At 36.1% G+C, this 23,999-nt stretch overlaps 2 protein-coding genes across 2 annotated transcripts in view; one reads left to right on the top strand and one right to left on the bottom strand.

Annotated features, from left to right (window-relative positions):
• The window catches only part of syn2b (synapsin IIb), a 71,645-nt gene that overhangs the window by 46,354 nt on the left and 1,292 nt on the right, over positions 1-23,999 (top strand). The window contains exons 6-11 of the mRNA XM_044121924.1: positions 12,533-12,595; positions 14,013-14,155; positions 14,452-14,526; positions 18,193-18,481; positions 18,847-18,913; positions 23,199-23,985. Coding sequence (XP_043977859.1) covers positions 12,533-12,595; positions 14,013-14,155; positions 14,452-14,526; positions 18,193-18,481; positions 18,847-18,913; positions 23,199-23,985 — 1,424 coding nt within the window. The remainder of the gene's footprint in view (positions 1-12,532; positions 12,596-14,012; positions 14,156-14,451; positions 14,527-18,192; positions 18,482-18,846; positions 18,914-23,198; positions 23,986-23,999) is intronic.
• On the bottom strand, positions 3-12,526 carry LOC122834759 (metalloproteinase inhibitor 4-like). Its single transcript, XM_044123480.1, has 5 exons — positions 10,918-12,526; positions 5,265-5,362; positions 4,340-4,454; positions 3,801-3,925; positions 3-3,326 (listed from the first exon to the last, which is right to left on the bottom strand). Exons 1-5 carry the CDS (start codon positions 11,054-11,056, stop codon positions 3,129-3,131), a joined length of 675 nt encoding a protein of 224 aa, XP_043979415.1. The 5' UTR covers positions 11,057-12,526; the 3' UTR covers positions 3-3,128.

Below are 23,999 nucleotides of genomic sequence, written 5' to 3'. Positions count from 1 at the left end.
AAGCTTTTTCTGGTTTATTCCATATTGTGTGTTATGAGTCTCCACTAAAACATTTACAACTACCAATGTGGTTCAAATTACCTCAAAATGGCCAATTTCAGAGAAAGTGAGTTTGTGTGCATACAATGGTAAATTTGAGATCTTTTGAAAGTGTATTTAACTATTGCAGAAAAATGATAAGATAAACAACAAACAACTTCAATAAATTTTAAAAAAGAGGAGAAAATGTAAATATATGTACATATGCCACGATCCAGTTAGATCTGCCTGAGTAAATTAATCTGTTGACAACAAGCTTCTAGTTGAGGCTTTCTTCATTATTTCCACAACCAATTTTGATGTGTTGTTAAAATAATTACTCTGGGAGACTGTCCATTTATCAGTCCTTTCGGATTCACCCAAAAATCAATAGATTTTGGGTGAATCTTAAATAAATTTTAAATAAATTTTTGTGCTAATTTATTAAAAATTTTGAACAAAAAATGTCAACATATTGGGTTAAGTGACTGCTAACTCCCACCTGCATTTCTTAGTTTTTGTTTCTAAAGGGAATCAACAAAGAGGCAGTGATACATCGTTCCACTGAGACATTTTATATACATTTTTTTTTTTTGGTACATGAAGATAGAAAACTTTATGTAGACAGAAACAGAGACTTAAATACAAACCCAACAATTATTTAAGTAAAAAAACAAACTGAAATCTGTTTTAACACTTCATTAAATCATACAATAGTATTATGCATTATTAATTTGTGCTTTGTGACACTGAAATAACTGCATGAGTTTGTAAATGAGTTTATATTTAAACTACAGTCTCAAATCTGACATGTTGACTTTCCATTCGGTTTAAACTTCTCAGTGATGATGTGAGATAAACGTCAACATGAATCACCAAGTTGAACAGGACAGTAAAAAATATTGTCAAACTTAAATGCTTCTGATCCGCAAACAAATGTTAGCAAATTTTGGCTAAATGCAAAAAGTAGTTATTAAATAGTTTCATGTATTAGGAGAAAGAGCTATCCAGTCCACATTTTTCTGAAAAAAATAACCACTCATGTTTAACTGTCAAAATTTAATTTTACAAGTCATACCCAAGGCTGATCATAACCAGACCTGTAAAAATCAAGAGATCTCTTAATCGGAACATGGCTGGCTACAAGGAAAAGGCTAATAATCTCCAAAGGCAACACGTCGTACCCCAGGCAAAAGAAATCCAATAAAAATATGAGAAACAGACTTTCCAGACTTGTAGTAGACTGGGAGTGATTAGAAAACAATTTCTTCACTTCTGGGAGCCATTAACCACAAATACTTAGAATAGAATTAAATCTTCCCAGGAATGGCTGGTTTGCTAAAATTAAGTCCAAGAGCACAATCAGAACTGATTCTGGAGGTAACAGAAGAACATCTCCCTCAGTTGAGATCATCAATCTTGGTTGAACAGTAATGAAGAGGCAAAAAAAAAAAAAAACATTCAAAAAAATAGAACTGATTAAAAAGAAAATCACAAAGGGCCACCTCACATTGTTAAAAATCACCTTGATACACCCAAGACCTTTAAGAAAGTATTTTGTAGAATAATAGGGCAGATGTAGACATTTTTGGCTAGCTTCTGTCTCTAAAAATATCATTTAAAAATTGCATTATATATCTACTTGGTTCTTCTTAGTCTGATGTTAAAATTTGTTTGATGATCTGAAACTGGTGTGACAAGAGAGCAGAAGCAGATTTCATCAGCAAGGGTGAAATTATTTGTTCACAGCACCGTGAATGTGCTACAAAGCCTAATCATAATGCATTCAAATCTGTATGATTTATATGAAGCAATCCTGTATCAAAACAGGGGTGAAGTCAGACCCCTTTTAAGTCTTTATATTGAACAACATTTAAATGATTCAGCAGATTTCTAAAACAAACAGGTGAACAACCCACCTTCAGTTTCAAGGAGTTAAAAAACCAAACCTTATCCTGTTATCTCATTTCCTCTGAAGAGAAAAGGCTTCGTTTCTACAGGTGGCAGTGCTGTTGCTGAAGCGCTGGATAAGGTTTTCAGCACAAAAAAAAAAAAAAAGACAGAGCTCCACGAAGGAAACTAAGCAGGATGGAAAGCTCTAAAAGAAAACATGTGGTTAGTTATGAAAATGTTAATTCAACAAAATTATTATATTTACAGTTTCAAAATTTTGAGATAAAATGTCATATAATTTCTGTATCACAACAACAAATAAAACAAGTAATTGGTTAACTTGGGATGATTTTCACAAACTGCAGAATGAAAAGGTTTTAGGCACTTTAGGTTCTTATTTATGATGTATAATTCCACATTTTCAGCATGAAATCCATTACACAGACCTATCTTAAACTAAGTAAATGACAATGCAAACAAAAAATTATTTTAAAAAATGGCTTTACCCCAAAGATTAAGAAAACTCCTGCAATTTTTTTCTTTCTTCGCATCACTTTTAATTATACCAATAAATTAAAACTATTCTACAATTGCCTATTATGCATCCTTGTTACAGCTTTAGTGCCTAAAACCTTTACAAAGCACAGTATATTCAGTGTATTTTCATTTGTATCAGCATTTCAGATAGAAATTCAACATCAGGATGCTCCAGTCAAGATGCACGTGATTAGACTCTGCAAGGTTGATACAAGAAAGGATTCTATTATTTTAGTGTTCTTAAACATTTCTTTAACATTTCTGTAAATTCAGAACTTAAATTGCTATTTCATCTATTGTACATTACACAAATAATCATAGGGCTTAAAAGGAGTGCATTTACAATGAGGCAAAAACCTTCACTCAAAAGTGAAATATTAGCTGTGGATATTCTGCTGCTGTTCTCACTCTGTAACAACATGTGAAGTGGAATGTATGAAAATGAGTCAGAGAAATTCTCAAAGACCCTGAACTTTAAATATTTATTTTCCTGTTGCTGGATCAACTGCCTGAACTTTGCAACCGGTAGCTTAATGGCAGCTTTTTCTGCAGCGGGTTTGAAAAATCAGCAAATTTTCCACTTTTTTTCTAGTTGCTTCTTTGCAAGCCAAATGCATGCTTAATATGCCAAAAGCAGGGTTGGATTTTTCTTAAGGGATTTTTGAAGTCGGTGTTACAGATCACGGGTCAGTCATGTCCAAGAAGTCCTTCTCAGGCGGAGGCCCACCCCGGTACCAGCCACAGCTTGTGTCCGATCGTCGGATGCAGGCATACTGTCGAGCCTGCTCCCCATTCAGACTGTTATCCAGCAGCCAGTCCGTCCACAGGCACTCGTTCTCTCCTGTAGATGCACAAGGCACTGTGTAGCACGTGTTGATCTGACGAGAGAGGAAAATTATTCATATGTTATTCGTATAACTGATCACATTTGTCTCCCTTGAGTTTTGTAACTGGGAGAATATTTAAGACAAATTTGCGAAAGCAATCTTTGTTTTGCAAAGATCTTGTAGGCTGCACAACATGATCTTACATGACTTGTGGAAAATTTTAAACAGGATTTCGTATATGCTGTTTGTTCACCAAATTTCTCTAGCAAACTTCTGAATCCTTCAAAGAACAGTTGCATGTACACTGAGATTAAATTACACACAGTTGGACTCCATTTAAGTGACTTGGGTTGCACTGGATTTTAGTCAGATCTAAAATTACAGAGGTAATCTGCCAAATATTCTGAAAACACATATCACAATTATACTCTACTTTGTGCTTGTCTATTACAGAAAATGCAAATGAAATAAACTGAAACTTATGTTTCTAACAAAACTTTAAAAGTATAGGTGAAGTAAACTCACTCTGCATTCACAGCCCATCTGGTATCTGTAGTTAAGGTTCTTTTTTTGTGACAGTGATAAGTTGTCCCACGACTCCACTAGGTCACACTGGCCAATAGAAATCCGTCCGTCGCTCCACATGCTTCCTGTTTAGATACATCACGTAATCAGCAACTAGTTTGACAGTCTGCTGAAATTCATAAGATTGTTACAGCAGTAAACAAGTGATTACAGCCTTTAGTCAAACCTTTTAGACATTATTTTGAGTTATTAGGCTGCCATGATTTTGTTAGAAATGCAATCAGAAAAGTTTTGTTGCTTTTTTTTCAGTTTGATTAAATTAAGGTAAACAACAATTAGCAGAAAAGTATTACAGTTTTGTCATAGTTCTATTCTAAAATCAGGCACCAGTTAGTCATCAAGTGATCTAAACAGTGGCCAATTTTCTCTTGACTGTGTCTGATTGGTGAAATACTGGTTAAAATCATTAACCTGATGTGATACAGAGGCACATTTTTCTGAGTTACTTTTCAAAATACAGGTAAGACAAGAGAAGATACCTGAGAGCAAATAGCCTGCTTTGTTATTGGAGTCCAGTTTGACTCCACAGAGTGAAGAGAAGACAGGAGTGTACACATACTGGATGTCCTTGGCTCGGTCAAAACCTTTGAACATCTGGACACACAGAGGAGAAGAGAAAGTTTTCTGATACTTCGATTTATTTATCACATGTGAGAAGGTTTTGCAAGATGAAAAGATTGAACATAGTAAACACTGAAGTACATTCTTTTCCTATTTAATTAACATCAATGTCAGAATGTAGAATCAATGCATTTAGTTTTCTGACTGATCCATAACAAGAATTTGTAATAACCAAGGTGCATTATAAAACCTATGCCAAAGGTTTTGTATTTGCCGTTTCATATAAAACAGTTTGGACGTTTTTCATGTTAACTTTGGCTGTTTTGACGCATATTCAAATTTTCTAGTCAAATATTGCAATCTGAGGTCTTTAAGCATTTTTGGCCCTCTAACTCATTGAAAATTCCTACTTTGAATACGCTACTACAACGCTACCTAGGAATTTTTTCACATTCATAGGTGTTTCAAAATGTCATATTTTGTTGTTTTGTATTTGGTGAGTATATCTTGTCAGGTGCTCCAAGTCTAATAATTTATTTAATGGATCACTGGAGGCTGGAAAATGTCTGCCCTTGAAATAAAGTGTGAAATATTTATGCAATCACAAGGTCTTTCCAACTTAGCTGAAAGACGGACACAAAAGGCTGGGATGTTAAATAAAATGATGCTGCGCTATCAGATATTTGTGAAGTCTAAACTACTTTTGTTTGTAGCATCACTCGTATTTTATTACTTTTACAGACAGACAATACATAAATCCTGCTGACATATACATGTAAAACCGCTGTATTCACACAAAGTGATGCCACCATCAACAGCTGATGCTGCCATCTAAGAACTCACCTTGATCATTTTAATTTCGTACTGGATCATCTTCATGTAAGGTGAGGAGCTGTTGCTAGGCGACACAATCTTCTCTCCAGAGATCTTTGCCCTTATCACTGATAGGAAAAGAGAGAGAGAAAAAAACACAAACAGGAAGAAGGGTTCAGATTAATTGAACTAGAAAATAAATGTGAACATCAGGATAGGTGTGCTCTACATGGATAACTCCTTTATTTATTTGTATGGGCTGATTGGTGGGTACATAGGCAGATCTGTGCCCCTCTCCTACCTCTTTGGCTCCCATTTTGTTTGTCACTCCTCTTCCTCCCCACACTGACAGTGTCGCAGCCTCGCAGTAGTGATACAGGATGTGTCACTCTTCTCCTCTGGGAGGAAATTCAAAACCCTCATGGAATAACAAGTAGCTCTCTGCTCGCTGTGTCCTCGCTAAATCCAGACACACTAATACAGTATGTGGACATTATGCATATTAGATTTAATACTCAATCTGCAAAGTGCAGGTTGAAACCGTAATTTCTGTGCCTTCGTTGCTACGAATTAAGTTTTCTCATCCAACAAACTCTTTGTGTTTGTATCATAGTCTGATTCAAACTAACAGCACCTGAGTGTGGAGTCAACTCCTCCCAGCACCAATAATGATCCAATCACAGATTAATGACAACACCAAGACTCAGCAGTGTAATAACTTTTTTTTTTTTTTTTTTTTCTGGCTAAGGAGATATTTCAAATCTATACCAGAGATGTTAATGTTGGCATGCTGCTCTGTCTCAAACCATTTCTTGGCACAATAGAATAATGTGCTTCCTGACTTGATCTGTTTAAAATAAATGTATAAAGTAAGACTTTCTGCAAGTTTGTGATCTTTTCCTGGTCTTATATTTACTTGTATAGGTTTGTGGCCTGGGATTTAGTTTAAAATGCCATGATGCAGTGTTCAATGGCTTTCATTTATCAAGAACCAGCTACAAAGTAAAGTTAGACAAGAACAGAAAATTTTAAAATTTTTAGCACCTTTGGTGCTAAAAAGCTGAACATTTATTTTGAGCAACAACACATTTTCTGTTGCTAAATATCTTTACATGAGTTTGCAATTCCCAGAATAGGTACAAATCTCATATTGTAAAATAAAAGTCTTTAGTCTTATAGATGACAGTCTAGAGAAGAGCCAGAAGTGGGTCAAGTTAAACCATTAAAGCATTAGAGAGCAGGAGAGGCAGAGTGAACCTCACATACACGGCTTAGCAAACCACCCACTTGGTTTTCCTTTTGGGTCATCACATAACTACACCACGGTTTTTTGTGCTGGAAAGAGGAGGAGGAGCTCAGGCTGTTCTGTGAAATTAGCTCAGGCCAAGCTCAGTCTTTTTGTTTGTTTGCCGAACTCCCCGGCAGATAGAAAGGCGGACAAACGCCTGGGGGTTTAATCTGAGCGTATAGCATTGCCCAGTCAGATACAGCTGCTTTAGACATGTTGCCTTTGCAGAAAATGTCACAGATTTGGTGTTTTCAACTTTGATGTATTTCTTTCATTTATTTAGAGATCAATCTTAAAATCATCAAGTACACACAATTTGTGGTAACACATTTAGACAATACATTCTTAACAGGGTTTTATTTAACATTAATGTTTTCACTTTAAATATATTGTTTTGTGAATAAAGTGCATGTGGAAAGTGCAATATTTTACCCTAAATGATGGCGTCATTTCTCCTTTTGAGCTGAGTGTAATCAGAAACAATTGCTTATTGCATGCTGGTCCCAATATGTAATCTTAACAGTCAAGGTGGCAGCAGATAACACTGCCTGTGTTGTTGTAATTAATCATTTAGCTAAAAGCTTTGCAGAAGGTAATAGGTTATACATATGATAAAACATGCTTGGTGAAACTTCATATTTAAATATAAACTGCAGGAACGCTTTACATTGTATTAAATTCCACAATTCAGAAGTTTACATTTACTGCCTTCTATTTAGTTTTGTGACTTGGGTAAAGCATTTTTTGGATATTTATTTACATCCAAGCGCTAAGCTTTTTCTTGAATATTGATGTTGTTTCTTCATGAAGCAGTCTATTTTACTCATCACTCCTGCTGTAAAACATCCACGCAGCATTTCTGAATTCCAAATCTGTCGTTTCCAGCTGAAATGATTCTTCTTCATGAGATTTTCGAAGTGTTTGTCATTCAATAAAAGCGTCATCCACCTGCCTGATCTTAAAAGCCCACTCAAGTTGCTGCATCTGTTTTATGCACTTAGAAAAACAGCCACACCTGCAAAGTCTGAGTGCCTGTTCATCTGCTGCACATTTATATCACTAAAAAGAAATATTGCAAACTTGTACCATGAGAACTGATGTAGTAAGTAACTTCCCCCTCCCAGATGAATCAGCACCCTTGTCATGCTCACAAAGCTGGACTGTCAGTGGGCTTTCACACTGATATTGTTAGTATGCAGACCATCAGACAGTGCCTATAGACATGGAAATGAGGTGGTGAGTTAGAGGGTAAGAAAGAGAGAGATGGAGTAGGCTGTGTTCACATGGACTGGCATCCATCCAGCGAACACACACATGCACACCCCCACAATGTCAAATAAACATTGACCAAGGAATCATCCAGGCTTTGTGCACACATTTGGATATTACTCAGATGTACAGCTTTATTCACACAGCTTGTCGACTCCAACAGAACTGTCAGGTCAACTTCAGGCCACCACCGGCCTGTGCTTCGAAAACAGCCTGGAGGGTGTGACCACACACACCAGGAAGTGACATTTTGGTCCGAATACTCGAGGGGTATTAGGACTTTGTTATTCATAATACCAGAAAGTTATTTCCTACCTGAAAAGAGTCTAACTGTTTATTCAGAGATTGATCCATACATTACGAACTAAAACAAATCCAAGCCTAAGCAGCCAGCCAAACAAAGGATCCCAAGGTCAGATTTTTGGGATTTTTATTATCAGTCGCTTCCACACTGAACACCTTTTAATGTTTACAAAGAATTTAAAAACATTGTCCTTATAACTTTTAGATCCGATCTTTTTATCTCTTACAAAGTAGTCTGACCTGTCCTTTTTACATTTAACTATCAGGAAAAACATCACTGAGATGAGATGATGAGTTTCTTCTTTGATAAGTTGTCTGCAAATAGGACACAGTTTTGTATTTTATTCTCTTTCATGCTTAAGACAATTCATAGGTTGTTGTTAAGTGGCTTAAACAAAAGACTATTAAAGATTCCTTTGTTAAAGATTTAGCTGGAAAATTAAAAAGAAAACAGCTTATGTCCAAAGACCATCTTTGGTGTCTTAAAGACTTTTAAGCACATGAAAAAAGGGTGCAATTTAAAAAAAAAAAGTACAAAAAAAATATTTTTTCACACAGATACTTATAACACCTGAAACTAAATTTCTACTTGTTTCTTTTGAAGTGCAAGTTAACATTAGAACTGCAGCACACCTACCTGCCATTGGTAGACAGAAAAGCAGAATTTTGAATCTATTGCAAATTATTGATTCAAAATACAAGGAATCTTTGATTAATCATCTCCTATAATGAGGCACAAACTTTACATAGCATGAGATAAGTCATATCACAGTCGCACTGTCGTTAGTTGTATAGTAGCTGTGATATACATAAAGTGAGAGCTGCAACATCCAATTGCAAACAAATTGTTGGCTAAATTACTTGTGGCAGCTTAATCTGCAGTTCAGGCGAACATGCTCAACTCTGATGTGACATCATTCACAGATACAAGCTCTAACAAAATGAGCACAGCATAAATCGAGGAGTGCAGCAAGATTAATAAAGTCTGTCACCAACAAGCACGAAAAGTCCAAATTTAAATTACAAAAGAAACAGTTCTCTGCTCTGATGGAATCTAGATAATTAAAAAAGAGGGAATTCAAGGTTGAAAATAACACATAACATCCAAGAGTCCAAAGCAAAATAGCCACTATTAGTTTGCATTTCTAACTTGATTGAACTTAGTTTATTTTCTCCTTTACTTATTTATGCTATATTGTTCCAGTTTTAACTTCAAGCTAAGCTAATAATCCTATGCTCTTATCCAATGGCCTCTTCACCTCAAACTCTACAAAAACAGGAATTTAACTTTGAAAAATGTTCAGTGTATCATGTCCACTGGAACTTCAAGCAGCATTTTTCATGGTATTGTTTCAAATTTATTACCATTATTGAAGTGATTGCAAAACAACAAATCATAGTTTTGCTTTAAGATTAATTTACCTGCCTTAAAATCACATGTCATGTTTTGTTTCGTACATCTAACAAAACTGAATAAAATTTGTAATTAGGTAAGATTGTATGGAGCTAAATAATGTTTAAAAAATGCTAAAAAAAAAAAAAAAAAAAGTAGCACATTTCTATAATTTTGTGATACTTTGTGATTTATTTTAATTGTAAATGATTACAATTAGGGAAAATGAATTTAAAAGAAATAGGCTTTACCAGTAATTATAGTTACAGTCAGATTGCTGTAATAGGATAGCTGTTGCCAGACTATTTGTTTGAGGGATTTTAGCTAGTTTAATTGTTTTCTTTGAAAGGTCAAAGTAAGGTTTTGATGAGTAATACATAGTTTTAAATTATTTTTATTTTATACTCATTTTAGGAAGCTGTCTAATTGTCTTGAAGTTGTTTTGGGTTTTGGGTCGTTGATGATGAAGCTTGTCCATAGGGCTGCAGATCGGATCAGTTCTGCTTCCTTAGATTCTTTGTCAGTAGCAAGCCTGCCTGAAAACACCGTCACTTTCAATTTAGAATAATTGTTCTTGGTGGACCTTCATCTCAGTTATGAAGGGCAAAACTGATGTTCGACATCCTGACACATAACAAATCCTCCCAAATGCTTTCATCACATCTTAATAACACGGGTTTAATTATGCTCAGCTCCCATTTCAATATAGCACAGTTTTTTTTAATTCATTCAGAAAAATATTTCACTCTCTAAACCTGATGGGGATTGCAGAGAAGTTAGAAATCAAGACTGAAAGAGATATTTCTTTCTTCTTTGTCTGCTTGTTTTTTTCTCCCTGTTGGAGTTTAACCTTTGACAGAAGCACATACTCAATCCTTCCACACTCTGGAGCCAAGTACTCAAATTCAAAGCAGAGTGTTAGTTTTGGCTTAAGTTTAGAGAAGAAAAAAAAGTGGGGGTGAGACTGGGCAGAGAGACAGAAGAATAGAAAGTTGGCTTGTTTATTTTAACAATTGAGTTTAAGGGTTGTTTTTATGGGATTCAGATAAATAAAATGACAAAATGACAATTTTGACACCATGTAGATCTTTTTACTTATCTTTTCAGTTATTTTCACACAGTCTTATAAGTATAAGTCTATCATCCTGGTTGTATTTTAATTGCAGGTAAAATTTGACAAAGATTGCCTAAATGCTTAAGCTAAGCTGAGTATCTATTACCATATTTGTTTTCTCTGTGAATTTGGCCTTTGCACCCGTTACAATTCAGACTAAGTTGATCAATGAGCAAAACAGTCAAACAAAAATCCTTCTTTTAAAAAGAATTGCTGTTTTATTTTGTTAATTTAATCTTCAATGTTGTATATTAGCTACGTCATTGTAAGCAAAGGTAAAGTTTAACCAGCTTTAGTTTACTACAAATTAACTCACCAATCTCAGCGCTGCAGAAGAGCTGCTGTGGATGTGATGGGTGGCAACTACATCCCTCCACAACGTCCTCCATGCCTGCACCAAGCAAAAGGAGCACCACCAGCCCCAGACACGCACTTCTCTCCTGGGACAAGGCCATGGTGGCTCTAGCTACCTCTTACTGTTCCACCACTTGATGAATGCTCTGCAGCCTCTTCTTGCCCCGTCGAGTTCCCTGGGAAGCAGGTCAGGCCGACAGTCGTCAGAGGGGGTGCGCGGCGAAAAAGACAGTGGCGTCAAAGAGATAAGAGGAGCTCTGGAGAGCTGGGACGCAGCTGTGGATAGAAATGTTTTCATAAGTTTAAAGTGCACCTCTGAATTCAAGCTTCAGCAAATAACTTGATTTGAAAGCTACTGCTGCTCTCTTTTCTCTTCCTTCGCGCTCCCCCTCTCTGTAGACAACACACAGAGAGGCTCACAATAGTCCAATCCCCTCACACTCTGGCCTTGAATGCTGAGAGGGTCGCACACAGGGAGCCTCTTATGCGCTCAACAACTTAGGGACAGCCTCCTGAAATGCAGGGGAATAAGCTGGCATTCTGTAACTTCTACTTTTGCTCTCTTTTTTTGAAGCTTGTCATCTCCTCTAGACACTTTTACAGGGTCAAAATCATTCAAATCTCTTCTAAGTTTCTACTAAGGATTAAATAATGAACAAAGAATATTCCCAAAGGAATGGAATGCTTCATTTTTTTTTTCATCCCAAGGATAGTTTTTTCTTCAAGAGATGAGTTGCAGTAACTTGAACACAATCCTCATTCATATAGAATAGTTTTTATCCTTATGTTAAAATTGTTATGAAAAAAACCCCCAAAAACTTTTATCATTGTCTTCAAATATGTTTTACGTTTACTACTAAAGAAACATTCATAGCAAATGTTCAGTATCACTTGTATGCCATATCCAAAAAAAATGTAAAAGTGTGTTACAAGTGCAGTGCATAAATAAGGGAAAAACAATACTAGGAATGCCCTTGTTTACTCACTAAAATAATTCTAATTGGCTTGGTGATATGAAATATAAACCAGATCAGTAACAACTCAAGTAATCCACACCTACAAAGAAAGCAAAAGAAATTAATACATAAGTAATGTAAAAAAGGTGGAATTGTGCAGATCACATGAATTGCACAGGTTTGATTTTAACTCATTGCATGGCTTTTTCTTCAGCAGTGGAGTTTTGCGCAGACATGGAGGTTATTGTGGATGAGTGCAAGATTACTTGGATTGTTGTCAACATTTGGTTGGCATTCCTGCTAATAGCCACATTAAAAACATATTTAATGAAAAATGTTTTGAGATGTTTAATACTTACTTTCTCTACTATATTGTTGTTCCTTTCTTGGGCTTCCTGTTTGCTCCTTGGCTTCAGAAGAAAATGATTTTATCTAAAAGATATTGACTGTAAAAACCTTTTACGGATCCAAAATCAGAAAATTACAAACTATCTATAAAAATATCTTTTACCTTCTTAAACTGGATTTTTCTAACCGTTTGCTTAGAAAAACAGTGGAAAACAGTTGCCACTTTCTGTGATTCAGTTTTACTCATACTTTACTTTAACTTTTGTATTACAGATTACAACACCAAGTTTCCCAGTAGTGGTGAAGATCGGACATGCCCACTCTGGAATGGGAAAGGTACAGAAATGTTGAATCTTGCATTATTTGTTTTTGAATCAGACAGACATACGAGAAACAATATGCAAGAGTTTTCGTAATTATGTTTTAATAACTTAAGTTCTGAAGTTATTAAAACATAATAACTTAATAACAAAAAAGAAAGAGCAGACAGAAAGTTAAAGACAAACTGTCTAGAATAAAGTAAAACTACACCAAAACCCATATATTTTCAGTATCTCTGAAACATAGATACTTACATTTGCTCTGTATCTTTAATTTTATTCTTGTCTATCCTGCTACTAGGCAACCTTGCATTGTTATCCTCTCAGTCATCTCTAATATTGACTCATCACTATGTTTTGTTCCGTTTTCTAGCATGAAAAGCTCTTTATCAAATATTTTTTCTGAATTTGCCGCTTAATATGAAACAGAATTTCTGTCACAGTTTAGAATAGCTCCAAAATGTTTCTATTAACTGAGAAAAGTGGAAACAAACACAATATTTACCTTTTTTGTCTGCCCTTTGGCAGTAATGCGTATACCAGGGTGCTTGTAATATAAAAAGTAATTCTCTTGAACATGCAGATTTAGATAAGCAGACCAAGCTCTTTACCATACATTTTAAAGTATCTCTAGGTTACTTTTATTAAACCTATAAATTAATTTAATCATTTAATCATAAGTTAACAAATAACTTCCTATAGTTTAAATAACCTATAGGATCAGCTAAATCAATCTGGACTGTGCTTAATTAAAAATGTGCTTAATTAGAAAGTCTATATTATTATGTAGGATTTGTAAAGGAAACTGAATTCAAGCATGACTGAATATTATATTTACAAACATATCTACAATAAAAAGTGAATTATATTGGCTGGATTATATCATCTTTAAAATACTTTAAAGGGAGGTGGAGGTTTTGGACTTTATATGAGAAGGTTCACATGAAACTAGCATGTAAATAAACTTTTCTACATCACGTGTCATTTATCTACAGGTAAAGGTGGACAACGTTCTTGAACATGCAGATTTAGCAGACCAAGCTCTTTACCATACATTTTAAAGTATCTCTAGGTTACTTTTATTAAACCTATAAATTAATTTAATCATTTAATCATAAGTTAACAAATAACTTCCTATAGTTTAAATAACCTATAGGATCAGCTAAATCAATCTGGACTGTGCTTAATTAAAAATGTGCTTAATTAGAAAGTCTATATTATTATGTAGGATTTGTAAAGGAAACTGAATTCAAGCATGACTGAATATTATATTTACAAACATATCTACAATAAAAAGTGAATTATATTGGCTGGATTATATCATCTTTAAAATACTTTAAAGGGAGGTGGAGGTTTTGGACTTTATATGAGAAGGTTCACATGAAACTAGCATGTAAATAAACTTTTCTACATCACGTGTCATTTATCTACAGGTAAAGGTGGACAACGTTAGTGATTTCCAAGACATTGCAAGTGTGGTGGCCATCACTCAGACCTACTGTACTACAGAGCCATTTGTAGATGCCAAGTATGACATCAGGGTCCAAAAAATTGGAGCTGACTACAAAGCTTATATGTGAGTTTGTCACTTTGTTTGGTGTTTGTACAATTCTGCCTGACCGCTGCAGGTCTGTGTTCAGAACAATTCAGAGAACACTGTGGTCTCTTCTGAGGGAACAATTGAAAGCCTTTAGTTCAGGGGATGGGGTTCAATTATGTTATGTAAAAGAAAAAACAAAAACAAATAAGCAATGTACTTTCTTTTGTAAAGTTCCTGCAACATTTTGGAGCTCGATATTAAATAATTAAAATTTCCAAACTGAAAACTTATATTGATGCGAATTTAACACCCAATTTTCTCTCCATTTTCAGGCGAACATCCATCTCTGGTAATTGGAAAAGCAACACCGGATCTGCCATGTTGGAACAAGTAGCCATGACTGACAAGTGAGCAGTTTTTCTGCGTCAGTGATGCTCCAGCTGGCCTGGGTGTTGCACACATCACTCTGGTAGCGTTACGTCACAGTTAGTGATACGGCACTGAAGCAGGGGATTCATTCAGCTTTAAACCAGGTCACTCCTGGAAAAATACGGAGATGTTTGGAATTCACTTCAAATGTATGATGCATTGATGTGCTTTTTTTGTTTTGCAGTAAATATATCCATTTAAGCAGTGATGCTATAAAACAAGAGCAGCTAAAACCAATATTTTAGTTCCTCTCCAGGAATTGAGGATTTATACTCCCTTTGAAACATGTAATTGAATTATTTTTTTTCTTTTACATACTTAACCTTTATTGTTACCTGTCCAGAAAAGATGCTATCACTGCTCATGAAATTTACAAGATTCACAATTATTATATTACTTTATTTAACACAGTGGTGTCAAACTCCAGTCCTCTTGGGCGGCTGTCCTGCAGTTTTTAGATGTGCCACATGTACAAAACACTGGAATAAAATGGTTTAATTGCCTCCTTCTTGTGTAGATCAGTTCTCCAGAGCCTTAATGACCTAATTATTTTATTCAGGTGTGATGCAGCAGAGGCATATCTAAAGGTTGCAGGGCAGTGGCTCTACAGTATCAACATCCCTTTAATAATTATTTGACCAGTTTGGTTTTGTCCAGATCAGCTGCCTTATTATAAATTATTCAGGTTGATGCAGCAGATGGCATACAAATCAACTGCTCTAATTAATGACCTTTAACATTTTATATGTCTGTGTTTACCAACCCTGGTCCTCAAATCACACTGCTGTGCAAATTTTAAAGGTTTCCCTGCTTTAACACACCTGATTCAGATGGTTGCTAATCAGCTATTGCCTGAAATCAGGTGCGCTGAAGCAGGGGAACGTTTAACATATGCAGGCCGGTATGCCTTTACAGGTAGACTACAGTTGTTTAGTAAATCTGGCTGCTTTGCAAAAAGTTAATTACCCCAATTAGTACAGTATCAACATCCTCTTGGTTAATATTGATTTTATTTGACTACAGTTTGGTTTTGTTCAGTCTTCAAGACAGCAAAATCAGTCTAAAGTAAAAGGTCGACTGCTCAAGGTTTATTGTCAAGATGATAATAGGGGCAACTGTTGCACTGGCAAATTGAGCTAAACTGATTAAAAAATCAATACTTCTATTGAGATAGTGTACAAGATGAAATCTTTTCTAAGTCAGCCAAAAGAACAGAAAATTGTTTCTGTCTTCATTCACAAACTATTCTGTCTGTACTACTCACCCTGCTTTCTTTGTCCTGTGTTTTTTAGCGAATTGCTCTGATTTTGTCTTGCTGCAACCACACGGTTTTTTTTAGAAACCAATGTGCTCTCCTAATAATATTTTTTTTAGAAAAACAAACCATTTAGTGGTAACATCTCTATGTGGAAACTGTCAAAACTGCCAAACCCTAGGCGTCAGCCCTAAATATAAAATAGCGACACATTAAAATGAAGTTGGGTATTCAATGTGTGCAAGTTTTTTTGCAGCAGTTATTAACGGTTTGACATAGACGTTGAAAGGACAATAGATGATGTGATGGTATGACTGAACAGCAATCTGGAGCTTTTAGGGTCAGACAGAGAATTTCTAGGACAAACACAAGTTTGGAAATCAAAGAAGAGGGAGTGATGAAGAAAAAAAGACTAGCTTATGATTGTTGTTTGTTTGGCTGAAGACTCTAATGGCTTATGTTTACATCCTGAAGCTACACTAATATGCACAGCTTAGGCAGGAAAATCTACTGACAGAAAAACGGTTAGATTCCATAATTCTTGATGTTATAGGGGAGTAACAAGAACAACCATTGCTAAAAGAAGGATATAAATAGTATTTAAATGCAGCAACAAAAAAAAAATAAATAAATAAAAAATAAAATAAAATAAAATTCTCTTGGTCAAATGTGGCCAAAATTTAAAGGTTTGGTCTATGACCAAAAAATTTTTTGTGTCAGAAAAATAAAAAGGCAGATGACCTTGAAGACACAAATCCATTAAATATGGTGGTGGCAGGTTTTTTTTCACCAGACTGAGAAAAAAACTTGTTGCATTTTTTGCATAGATGTATGTATCTAAACATACAGTAGCTCAATACAGGGCAATCCTGGAAGAAAACGTTTTTGACACTAAAAAGACTTAAACTAAGACCAAGGTTCACCGACAAGCAGAACAAAAACCCTAAACATATAACCTTATCTGCTGTGAAGTGATGGTTCAGATGAAAGCTTATCCACATTATATGGTCCAGTCAAAGTCCAGACCTACTGTAAAGCCAACTGAGAATTGGGCTATTTTGCAATGAAAGTGGGTAAAACATTAAGTCTTTCAGATGTTCAAATCTTCTACAGACATACCCCAAAAGATTTCTAGCTATAATTACACCATAAGGTGGTTGTATAACGTATCGACTCATTGGCATAGTGACATAAATCCAAGTAAAAATTTGTTGGGGTATGTGGTTGTAACAATAGATAATGTGCAAAGATTCAAAGGTGGAAATATTTTTGCAAGCTAGCTAAAGATTGGAAGAACAACAATAATGGTGTATAAAAATGAGCAGTTTTGAACGACAAAACATCAAAAATTAACAACTGGACAAATCTGAAGTTTAACTGAGGTCCTTCGGGACTTATAACTGAGCAGCCATTACGTTTTCAATGTGCCGTTCAAAAAGCATCATAAGACAGAGTGTGCAGGCCTCTTACTAAAGTGCTCAGACTAAGTTGCTTCACTCCTAATGCAGTTTCACAATTAGTATTGACTATCATAACAGTTTGGAGACCTCAGGCTGCCCATCTATGGAAAATGCTGAGTCATCTTTATGGTTGCTAGCTTCTAAAAGCTTGACCAAAATGTAGCTTGTGGTACTGAGAGTATGCTTTATAAAATTTGTGTTCATAGACATTGTTAAATGAAATTCTAACTGAACATTGCTAAAGCAGAAAGCTTTCAATGATTGAGTGTTTTTGGACAATAAAGCTAAAAACTCAAAAGATTTCTTGAGATTGAATAATTGAAGGGATAAAGTTCTTTTTGATGGTCCATATAGGGCCAGGCAGGTCAAGAGAGCAATATTTTCCATAAAAAACATAGGTACAACTAAAGATTAAAAAAAATATAGGTTTAGGATTTATCTACATTGAATAGTTTTATTCTTATAAAGGAAAAATAACTATTGTTTCCAGAGTAGCTCTCCTACATCTTCATATCCTCTTCACATCCCCCTTCTGTCCCAAACTCTTCCTCTGGGACAAATATGATTTGCATAAAGGTCACCATTGGCAAGGCTTAAACTCCAGTTTCCTGGGTCAACTCTTAGGTCCATTAATCTTTCCTGGCTTACTTCTAACAAGGACTTTGATGCTTCCCCCCCCCTCCATTTTTAAAATAATGAAACCAGATGCAACAGGAATGCCTTGCTGCTGAAATGATTGATTTGATTTTTGATTTTTATATGTCCAATTTCTTCTATCACAACTGGAAGAGAACTCAATTAAAGGTTGTTGAGGATTTTTTCCTCAATGATCTGCAAAAATGATTGCCAATACAGATTTTATTTTCTCTGAGAGTTGAAAAAATTGATTTGTTAGGAACTTGCATAAAGATTGGGAAAATAAGATGAAACAACCCTGACATTACAATAGCAATTTTTTTAAATGAAATACGGTATTTTTTTGGTCTTGGGATTTTATGCAGAACATCTGCAGTCGATGATCCATTGTATCCTGCTGTCCAGGTTGTGGGCTCATCTATGCAGCTGATTGGCGATCACCAGGCAGAAGATCGGCAGCTCATTTCTGAGGTGGTGCTGGCTAAGATGAACCAAGCGCTGACTACCAGGTCATCCAGTGCTTCCCGCTCGCCTGCTCGCTCTCCTCAAGGCCAGAAGCCGACAACTGTGCAGCCCCAGCAGGTGACTGAATTGTGCTTTAACTGGAGTGGCTAATCTGTCAGAAAACATGTAGTTTTTTTTCAAGATATCAGTCTTGCTAACCTGACAAAACACTGTTTATTAGTAGAGTTTATATTTCTACATAGTTAGTAATTTTGCAGATATGAACAAGTTGAGCAATAAAGCTAAATGGGGAATTTTAGGATATGCTCAATTTTTGAAACACATTAACATTTTGAGCAAAACTGCGTATCAGTGCAGCTGCTATCCAAATAAAAATAACATATAGAAACTCTTACATAACGACTGGATTACGGTTCTCCACAGGTCACAGCTGACTCATCCATGTCTTTCCTTTCTTTCTTCCATCTGTTTTTCTTCATCAGACTGCTTCTGCTAAGGAAGGCCTGGCAGACCCAAACAGGAGCTCAGGCCAACGTCCTCAACCTCAAGGTTGTCTGAACACTTCCCACAATCAAAGCACTGCAGCTGTAGGGTGGAAACAGGCTTAGAAAACACGCAACAGGAGATTTTGAACCAACCGCTCGTCATTTACTGACAAACTAAGTACTGCCACAAGGGGGAAGGTGGGAACATTTACAGAGTCAGTGTTCATAACAAACTCCTGGGTGCCATTGTGTGAATCCTCTGGTTGCACAGGTAGTTTCAGTAAATCCTGATCGTGTTCTGCACTTATTATCTCTCCATGTCCTTTAACTTTTGTTTTATGTTGCCAATGATTAAAGTAAACAGTGGAGCTACTCGCTAGGGCACAGCAATATTGCCACGAGTGCTAGGCCACCAAATGGCAACATCAGCCACTTTTTAGTGGCTACAGTTTGTACTGGGTTGATCAAAGATCCAGTAGCTTGCAAAAGTGTTGTTCAAACCGCTTAAAATTTTTCACATTTGTTATGTTTCAACCACAAATTCCTGGGGATTTTTTTGTATTTGGCCTGTTGGCCTTGCATATATAAGGGTGTAGATTAGACAGAAAAGTCTGCAAAAGTCATTTTAAAATTTTTTATGCGAGTCAATTTAGTTAGAAATGTTTTTTGTTCCCTGCTAAAGAAAAACATCCACCCAGTTCAATGCTGCAACCATATTTTATTGTGAGGAGGGTACATTCATTGAATGTGTAGTTTTAGTTTTCCCCTGTAAAATGCTTTTGATGTACAATGAAAAGCTTAATTTTGGTTTCATTTGACTGGAGCACTAGTTCGGTGTTTGCTCTATTGGCGATGTGGCCTCTGATGAACCTTAAACTAGATTCATTAAGTTTGTTTTCAACAATTGTGTTATTTGTGCATCCAAAATATCCCTAAAGAAATCTTCAGTATCACTTGCATATAGTGAAGAGGGAATTTGGTTCCTAACACAGCTTCTACACAAGCTGCCTGATTGTGTAGAAAAGTAAGAAACACCAACCTGAGTGTGTTGCAGTTTTCTGGTCATGTTGTGTTAGTTTTTTTTTTTTTATAAACCAGCATGAAAAATTGGTTGATTAGTCAGAGAATTAGAAGTGATGACAGGACAGTATTGGATAGCTAATTCCAATTTGTTTGGTTTTGGGGTTTTTTTGCATTTTCACAAGTGTCTTATCAGAGAAAGAGAAGTTTTTACTTTGCTTCTTGTTCACTGAAGGTAGTAATGTTTGCATAACTGCATCAAACTAAAGCTCTGGTGTCATGTTGGCTTCACTGACTTCAGCTGTGCTCTGACAGCATTTGGTGCAGTCGTTTGTCTAAATGGAGAAAATATCACCAGCTGTCCTTTGAAGCTATGACCAATTTTCATTTCTACTTGTGTCGTCAAATTACCGAGCTCATAGGCATCATGGCGCACTTAGGAATCATCTTTCATGTGTTCTGCAGCTGTGCTGTAACCCATGCTTAGCAGTGTTTACTCCGGATTGATGTACTGATGCTTAATGTTGCCACCAAAAGCAGTGGCATTCACAGCTCAATTAAATCTACTTTTTGTGGGGTTGCTGTTTATCCATGAGTGTGTGTTTGCATGTTCATTAATTACAATCCCTTGTTTTGCATGGATGTGGTGAATGTTTTGAGTTCATCTGGTGCTACATTAGTTTAGTAATGCTGATTTTTTATGTCTTATGGTAATTATAAGAGAAAGCCCCACAATTTTAAAATTGAGTTTAACTTTTGTATTCAGGTGTGAAATAAATGTTGTTAGATTTATTTACAGCTTGCATTAAATAGTGTTTCTTGTTGAAGTTATACGTAAAAACAATTTTACTGTGTTAAACGGATCCATGGATAAATATTTATTAATGTAATTTTATTATAGAAACAAAAAACTTATTGTGCAGATGCTTTATTTGTTGGTAAACATCTGATTGTTGTTGCTTTTTTGTTGTTAAATACATACTTTTTACTCAATTTTCTTTAATTCCTTTTAATGTATATAATTTTCTGGTATCAATTGCATCTCTTGGCAATTGCAAACCCCAGTGCCGTCGTCTTTTCTTTTGGTTTCAGATCTTAGATACAATTCTTATTATGTTCCTCTACATTATTCCTCTCTTATTTACTTGGATCCGAACCAGTCAGTTGCTGATACAATATTTTGAACAAAAGATTTTACAGATTTTGTTTGTTCATAAAAAAAAATTTAATAAAAATAATAATTTAAAAAAAAATGTTTATATAACTGATTCCCTTTATCCTAAAACATTCTGATTTAGAAAGTAATACATTATTTTCTAAGAAGCTAAAATTATGTCTAAATTATGGTTGGTATCCAAGAAAATTCTTATTGTATCTTGTTTTCCAATTATGTTTGTTCATATGTTTTCCTTGGTTTCTATGCTTCGTGAATCACAAGCAACCATTGAACAAATGTAAGATTCAAGGCAGTTCAGCTGTCTGACAACAGTGACTCTCTGGGATGACTTTTCGGGTACATACAAGATCGATCTAAAAGAATAATTTCAAGAGAGCAGAGATAGAAAATGTACAGCTTTTTCTAGTACATTCTGGACATATTTCAGAAGTCAAATCTCAATCCTGAATCTGAAAGGAAATTATCTGTCACTAAAACGTCATCCCAATCCAGTCACTTCCTTGCTCTGCATGTGTAACTTCTTGAGGTGTCGTTGCTTTGCTATTAATGCTTGAGTCACTCTGAACTATATTATCTTCTTTAATTGCTTATTTCATTCAGCACAGTACTAAAATTTGCACAGTTCTTTATTGTAGAAGTTGTGCTACCTCACAGTTGGATTAACTACTGATCTTCCACCCTCTGCTGGTTGCTGCTGGTCCAGTCCTCTGTTTACATTTGCATTGCTCTGGATTTTTGCATATTTGAGAGGCCATTGTTTGGAAGAGCATGTTATGTTGTGTTTTGGTTTTTGGTAAGTGCTATATATGCCTGTTTTTGGAGCTGCAGTGCTGAAACAAGAGGTGTGAGGTTTTGAAATGTTGATGTGAATCTTTTTATTGTATCTAGGCACTTGCTCTTTTTCTCCGTGTAATGTATATATATATATGTGTGTACTTTTACATTTCGGAGTTATTTACATATACAGGCACAAGTATATTTACACTCACTACATGCATTAATGTCAAGTTATTTTGTGCTTTGATTATTTAGATGTTATTTTTCCAAGAAAGAATGGAATACAACATGCAACCTCAATTTCTAAGAAAGGTACACAATTTGTACAATTCTTGCATTTATTTTTCAACCACAGTGGTTTAAAACTGTTGAACCAGGTGCAAATATATGCATACACTTCTAATAACACACTAAAATTTTGCTTAATGTCCCTGAGAAAGTTGAACCCTCAAGTGTTGCCTTTTGTTGTCAACAACAAGCTTCAGGTTCAGTTATTTGAGGACTATTTTAGGACAGAACTTGTCCTGTTATTAACCAAGCTTTTAGTTTCTCTATTGACAAATTTCAGATAAGGTTGATAATGTTTGTTTTATTGAATCTAAATCCAGTTTCTAAAATGTCTTTGAGTTTTTGTCCAGTTGGAACTCTCAGTTGTGTCCAAGTTTCAACCAGGATGAAGTCAGTAATCTGGAAATTCACAGCAGTCCCTCAGCATGATACTACCACCACCATGCTTCAGAACTGTTACATTGTTCTAAGGTTTGAAATCCTCACTTTGACTCCTCCAAATGTATTTCCAGCCATTTGTCTAAAGAGCCTAGCAATCTTAGACTCATCTGACCATAAAACTCCAGAGTATCTTTGGTTTATAGGAAAATATGAATAGAGTTTGAGAGTTTTTTAAAATTCCTCACATAGAAACTTCTTTCATTGCCCTGATGATGGTTAAACTCTCTTCACAGTGACACTGGAGTGTCAACATATTCCAGTTCTTGGCAGGCCAAAGTTGACAGGCAAAGGGAAATTACCTGTTGCACTGAGTCGTGATGAGGAAGTAATTAGGCTTTCGCCTTGTCAAGTTAAGATATTATAGAATAATCTTCACCACTTACTACCAGATATGTAAAAATGTTTCAGTGAGCATATATAATTTTGGCACAATGGAGATCAGAGAAAATTCATCATAAAATTTAAATTGTGTACCCAAATTTTGTCTCTAAAATTCATAGAAGCTGAAATAATTGAGGTCATTCAATCATGGAAAAATAACAGTTCTAAAACCTCATTAAAAGCCCAAATTACTTTAACATTCATGCTGCAAATGTAAATGCGTACCTGTATTTTAATAAAACGACTAATTTTCTCATTGCTTTAGGTGCGGCACTGAAATCACAGAGTGTGGATGTAACAGCAGAATCAGCAAAAAGAATGTCTGAACCTAAGCCTGACCAAGCCCAGAAACCTGCTGGCGCTCAGAAACCAGCTCAGGCTCAGAAACCGAGTCCTGTCCAAAAGGCTGCCTCTGTCACGAAGCCACCTGTGCCAAGGCCTCCCCCAATGACCAGAGCCCCTTCTGTAACAAAGCCAACCCAAGATTCTGCTTCCAGCTCAGTCCCATCCAAAGCTTCACCATCATCCCCAGCTAAAGCAGCCAAAGCTCCTGGTTCTCCACCAACAAAAGCCCCAGCAGCAACTTCAAGTTCCCCTCCAGCCTCTCCCAAACCTTCTGCTGCCACCACAGAGCAGCCCAAACCCCAGCCACAAGGCTCTCCATCAGCATCACCTGGGAAGCCTAAAGATCTGCCCCCAAAACCCACACCACCTGCAAAGCCGATCCCTCCTGTTCGCAGGAATTCTAAGCCACAGCTTCAGCCAAAGCCACAGTCTCCCACTCCTCCAAAGGCTTTCCCCAAGCCCCAGCCCACCACTCAACCCCAAGGCCCTGAACCCACCTTGGTGTCTGATGCCACACAACCTGCACAGGTCCAGTCCCCTGCTAAATCCAGCCAGCCCTCCTCTAACGTCCAGGCTCAAGCTCAGGCCAAGCCACTCTCTCCATCCCAAAACCCTGAGCCGATTCCAGCTGAAGCACCCGCAGCATCCAGTGATCCCCAGGCGCCTGTTGAAGATCAGCCCCAACAAAAGACCCATCCACTACTGAAGTAAGAAACACATT

This window comes from Gambusia affinis, linkage group LG07 (genome assembly GCF_019740435.1).
Source record: "Gambusia affinis linkage group LG07, SWU_Gaff_1.0, whole genome shotgun sequence".
NCBI lineage: Eukaryota > Metazoa > Chordata > Actinopteri > Cyprinodontiformes > Poeciliidae > Gambusia > Gambusia affinis.
Note: the sequence above shows the minus strand (reverse complement) of the source record. Positions and strands in the feature narration are given on the sequence as shown.